The following is a 6,000-nucleotide window of genomic DNA, read 5'->3' on the forward strand; positions in this document are numbered from 1 at the left end:
TTCCCCTCAGGCCCCCACTGCTTTCTTAAAATCAGCTGGGAAGTGTTTCTTTTCCGTTGTTCTCAGTAAACTAAGTTGCTCCCCTCCCTCCACCGCCATGTACAGCTCTGCCATGTGGACTCATCCACGTTTCACTGAGTGGCTTAGCTTGCCTGCTGTCCTCTTGGACTTGGTGTTCCCCTTCATGTGACCCAGGAGCCTTCACCTTCTTGAAGACAGTGTGTGACCTCCGTAGGATTCCCTTACATGCTTTCATTGAGAATCAGGCATAGGTTTGAAAGGACCACTCAGCCCGACTTGCCTCCATCCTCAACACGTGTCTCTGCCATTCGGCTGAGTCAAGGACAACTTGTGAGCCTTCCTGCAAGTTGACTTTGGCCTCTGAACTTTCTGACGCTAATTGAGATTTTCATAAGCAGAGCTCACAGGGAATACTTGCTGCCCCCAAGACAAAGGGAGGTTTTAAAATTACTGCCAGGCAGCAGTCTGTTATTCCAGCTGTCTGCAGGGGGACTTTTATTTACTTACAGTAGTAGAGGGCAGAGTAGGAGTTAAGCATGACAGAATGACTCCAGTCAAAAGGGCTCTTTAATTTTATCTCATGGCTTCTTAGAGCAGGACTCTTTCACCAGCTGCTCGCTGTCTGAGTTCTGCCCTGCCTTTGTTAGCCTATGATGCCCTTCCTCAGACTCACTGGCAAGAGGTAGATGCTGTTTTAGGAGCAGAAGAGCACATAGCATATTTAATAATATAATTTTTAAAACATTGTCCATACCCCGTTACTTCACTTCCAGCCCTGTGGTCTTTTAGGGAAAATAATGTGAATTTTCTTCAGTAGGTCATAAAAGTATTAATAAAACGGACGAATTAGAAAAGAAGCCCTTTCTCACCTCCCTTTTCCTTCACGTCCTGTGCCTCATGGGTTGAAGAAGGCCTTCAGATAATAGTAGAACATTCTAGTGGTTCTAATTTTAGAATTTTTGACTCCTCTTTCTTTTGCCTTCCTCCACCCCCCTCATTATATCTTGTAAGTCTTTTATTATTTTTCTTTCTGTTCGTGGAACCTTGTCTTTATCTTAACACATCTCATATTTTCCTAAGTATTCTTTTATCCTGAAAGGAACTCTTCCATCTTGACAAGATAAGTTGTAGACAGCATTTTCATCCTTCCTTCCACTTGGGAGCAGTTGATAAATGCTTGTAGCTCCAAGGCAAGCTTTCCACCCGCTCTGCCCGTGACCTCTGGGCAGGGGGGCCTGGGTGGGAAGCTTTTGCGGGAGTGATGGACTGAAGCCCAAACACTCGCCATGATGCTTGCTTTTCAGAGAACACTCCTGAGACGAGCCACGCCCCACCCAGGGGAGCTCAAGAGCATGAAAAAGACAGTGGAGAATTTACGGAATGACAGGAATGCTGCTAAAGGACTGGATTCCAACAAAAATGAGGTCAACCACGCCGTCGACCGTGTGACCACGTCGGTGTAGGTGGCGCGCCCGTCTTACCTCCCGAGTCGTCCTGCTGCGGAGCCGGCCTGCCCCCTGGAGCCCCCCACGGGGATGCTGCGCCCGGGAAGTGCCTTACTCTCACCCGACAGCCAGTCACTGCACCCGCCCGGTCTCCAGCTTGATTGTTTTTTCCTCCTAAATTTCAGTTGTTTGTAATAAGTGGAATACACTACTGACAACACCTGACCTTTGTTTCTGTCTTGTGTTGGGGTCAGGGAGAGCAGGAGGGGGTTCTGGTCCCCCTCCCTCCCGTCAAGTGCGGGGACATTGCGAACCCACGTTCTCTTGGACCTACTGATGAGACAGAGAGTTTTATGTATGGAAAAAAACAATTGGTAATTTTTTAAACCTTTTTTGGCAGCTCAGATGGTGTACATTTAAACATTTTGTATAGGTATTTCGTAACAAAAAATATGTATTTCCTTTTGTTATTTTATCTTGGAAACGGTACACATTTTAGTATTTGTGCAGGAAAAAAAATACAGTCCTAAAGTATTTGTTTTTATCTGTACTATCCACTTGTGCCTTATTGTCGCCTGAGTCCTGTCAAACCAGTTGTCACAGTGACATCTTTGAGCAGAGATGAGGCTGGAAAGGTGATACTTTGAAAGCAGTGTTGGATTTTAATCAGTAATCAGGAGGATTTATTTTTAACCAAAAAGAAGAGTTACCACCAATTTGCAAATTTTATCAGTTGATTATTTTTTTTAAGATGAACCAAAGGATTAGACTGCTAATATTTCATATCTTTTCCACTTTGACATTTTCATGAATGGGTCTCTTAGGATGAGTGTCCTGTCTGATTGTACCTACTCAGAAGGTACCTGCCATTTGTAAAATAAAATAGAGCAGAAAAGCACAAAAAGAGCAAACCGGTTCAGAAATTCAGTGGGGAAATAAATTATGTACTGCAAAGAGAAAGTATGATTTTTTTATTAAAGAAAGCTTTAAAAGTTTTATACTGAGATATAAAAACCACAATAAAGCAGAATAACCTACGACCCTGTTAGAAATGTTGCTATCTTTATAAGTGCAATTTAATTTGTAAATAGAGTTTGGATCAAAGTGTAACAAAATATTGCTTCAAGTTTTAATTTTAAGTCTGCTTATTTAAGAGGTGCAGGGTATGTTTTGGTGTGTTTCTGTTGATTTCTTTTTAATTTTATTTTGTATGATGTGATAAAAGAGGAATGAAAAACGCCCATCCCTGTCTGGTGTTTAGGAAAATCATGCTGTTGGTGTTGCCTTTTTATTCTTTCCATGAAATAAAGTCAGCCTGGACATTAGCGATACAGCTTTTTAAAGTTGATTATCTCCTCATATGTTCAGATGATAACAGGCAGCCAAGTTCTTTAAGAACGAGCGCCCTCTCCTCGGATTCCTGAAGCGCTGCTCAGCTTTGTGTGAGCCTCCTGTGGGACCGAACTCCGAGTCTGCCCCACCAGGGGGAGCGGAACCCAGCACCCTTCTCAGTCTGCCTCCCCACCTTGGGTTGGGGCCAACTGGCCAGTCGAACTCCTTAGAAACCTGCTTTCAACCAGCCAGATACGATGCCTTCTTTTACGACCGGGCATTTACTTACTGAGTTCGTTCTGCCTTTATGGTGGTGTGTACGTGTGTATCGAGTCATAAGGCTGCCGAGTTGAGAGCACGTGGCACGCAGTGGGTTTCACCTGGTCAGTCTCTGTCTCATTCCCGCAGCAGTGGGCACCCTTCTCCTTCTTTCCATTTTAAGATTCTGGCATACTCTGTCTTGTAAAGATGATGCCACAGAGTCTTGGGCTGACAGAGCCGCAGACTGGCTTTATTTAAGGAGAGTTACCTTGACCCTGAAGAGCAGAAAAGACTTCCTGGTATTCTGTTGGTTTATCTCCATATGAAGCCCAAACTCAGCTCACCATGGCTTGGGTGGAATAGAGACGGACAGGAAGAGTATGTGTGTTTGAATTTTTCTAGAAAATTCTGCATACCTAATTGTTTCCTTTGGTCTGTCTCCTCTACTTCACATACTCCTGGGCTTTTTTTTTCCCCTGGTTTGTTTGATAATGTTTTTTGTTTTCATAAGGAAAAGTCACTTTCACCTTGGTCATTTATTCTGGGTGACATGATGCTGCTCTTACCTTCCAGATGCTGGACAGAGGTAGCCTTCACAGCGGAAATGGCACCAAGCAGTCAGACCCAACCCAAGAACATGCCAGCCTCTTCCAAGGAAAAGAAAACAAATAATTAGGTATGTAGAATCTCCTAGAGAAATTTAAATGCGCTCACTGCTCTGTCCACCTCTATTCCCCCAAAGCCGTGGTGAACTGAACAGTGAAGGATGAGCTTTATATGAAAACAGAATCCACCGTGGACGTTCTCTCTGTTCTTCAGGGTCAAGATTTGACCTTAGATAAAGTCGGTCTGCTTCTCATTCAGCCCAGGAGTCAAAGTGTCATCTTTATAAAAACAAAACCGAGAATGCCCGAATCTTAAAATGGGAAAGGAAGCAAGCTTTCTTATCCTTATGATTCCCTGGGGGCTCAGTGTTAAAGACTCTGCATGCAGTGCAGGAGACTCGGGTTCCATCTTAGCATTTTAAGGGAAACTTGACTACGTGAAAGGAGGCCTTGTGAGGCCAGAGGCAGAAGTTCCTGACCTCTCTCTGAGGAGTCCTGCTCCCCAGCCCTGTCAGCCCTGCCCCTGTCTGTCTTTTCCTCTAGGAAAGGGAGGAGTACCCTGTCTGGCCTGACTGTTTGTCTTGGGGGAGTGGCAGGTAAAAGCAGGAAAGACTTGTATGACCTGTTCATCCACTTGTTTGTAGCCCCCAGTTCCTCTTCTGTAGCAAGGAAATTGTGCCTAAGTGTGTAAAATTCTCAAAATGGAGAGGGAATGAAATCATGAAATCACTGATGATGAGGGAAAAAGGAAAAGTGTTAGTTGCTCAGTCGTGTCCAACTGTTTGCAACCCCATGGACTGTAGCCCCTGTCCGTGGAGTTCTGCAGGCAAGGATACTGGAGTGGGTAGACCTTCTTTTCTCCAGGATGATGAAGAGGGGCATTTAAGAAATCTAGAGTAGGTTGCCTGTGTCTTCTGTTTTTTTCTGGAAAGTTTGGAGGAATGGGCCTGACCAACCCAATCTTTCTACCTAGAAACTTCCCAGTGAGGTTTCACAGGGTAAGGAAACCCAGGTGAGTCAGGCGCAATTCCTTGTCTGTTGGAAAGTTACTCTGAGCAGCCCGTTCTAATCTTGTAAGGTGGCCGACGCCCCTGCTCTGGGCACGCTGGCTGGCAGGCGGCAGGGCTGCACAAACACACACTGTCTAATCGGGGCGGCTCTGGAGCTGCTTTTAACGGGAGCCCAGTGAGAGCTGAAATCTCAAATCAGCCTTCAGAGTTGACGTCGCTCAAGTTTCCAAAGAACTAATTAAAAGAACTTTAAAATCAAAATCAAAAGTAGAGGTATAGTGGACCCTCATATACTTGTCTGCCGGAGTCAACAATTCCCAGTATGAGAACAGTGCTGAGCCATTTGACAAGACAGTGAGTGGCGTTCCCTGTGCTACACGGTAGGTCCTTGTTATCATCTGTTTTATATGTAGTGTATCTTTTAATCCCAAACTCCTAATTTATCCCTTCCCTTCCTTTCCCCTTGGTAACCATAAGTTTGTTTTCTATGTCTGTGAGTCTGTTTCTGCTTTGTAAATACGTTCATTTCTATCATTTTTGTTTAGATTCCACATATAAGTGATATCATATGGTATTTGACTTTCTGACTTCACTTAGTGTGATAATCACAAGGTCCATCCATGTTGCTGCAAATGTTAGGCCATTGTGTAGAAACCAAATGATGTTTTATTTTGAAAGGTTTTTTTTTTTTGGATGTGGATCATTTGTACAGTCTTTATTGAATTTGTTACAATATTGCTTCTGTTTTTTGGCCACCCCGACCAGGGATCAAAACACACCCCCTGCTTTGGAAGACAAAGTTTTAACCACTGGACAACCAGCGTGCCAGACCTTCTAGAACTAAGACCAAAAAAGGTGTCCTTTTTATCATAGCGGACTGGAATACAAAAGTAGGAAGTCAAGAGGTACCTGGAGTAATAGGCAAGTTTGGCCTTGGAGTACAAAATGAAGCAGGGCAAAGGCTAACAGAGTTCTGCCAAGAGAACACACTGGTCATAGCAAACACCCTCTTCCAACAACACAAGAGAAGACTGTACACATGGACATCACCAGATGGTTAACACCGAAATCAGATTGATTATATTGTTTGCAGCCGAAGACGGAGAAGCTGTATATAGTCCAAAAGAAAAAAAAAAAAAGACCAGGAGCTGACTGTGACTCAAATCATGAACTTATTACAAAAAAGTGAAAAGGGAAAGTCATTCAGTTGTGTCCAACTCTTTACAACCCCATGAACTATACAGTCCATGGAATTCTCCAGGCCAGAATACTGGAGTGGGTAGCCTTTCCCTTCTCCAGGGGATCTCCCCAACCCAGGGATCGAAC

General features: G+C 44.1%; 1 protein-coding gene across 1 annotated transcript in view; it reads left to right on the forward strand.

Annotated features, from left to right (window-relative positions):
* LRRC1 (leucine rich repeat containing 1) overlaps nt 1-2,791 on the forward strand; it is a 134,921-nt gene extending 132,130 nt beyond the window's left edge. The window contains exon 14 of the mRNA XM_006042683.4: nt 1,326-2,791. Coding sequence (XP_006042745.1) covers nt 1,326-1,484 — 159 coding nt within the window. The 3' untranslated portion in view covers nt 1,485-2,791. The remainder of the gene's footprint in view (nt 1-1,325) is intronic.
* The last annotated feature ends 3,209 nt before the right edge of the window (nt 2,792-6,000 follow it).

This window comes from Bubalus bubalis, chromosome 2, assembly GCF_019923935.1.
Source record: "Bubalus bubalis isolate 160015118507 breed Murrah chromosome 2, NDDB_SH_1, whole genome shotgun sequence".
NCBI lineage: Eukaryota > Metazoa > Chordata > Mammalia > Artiodactyla > Bovidae > Bubalus > Bubalus bubalis.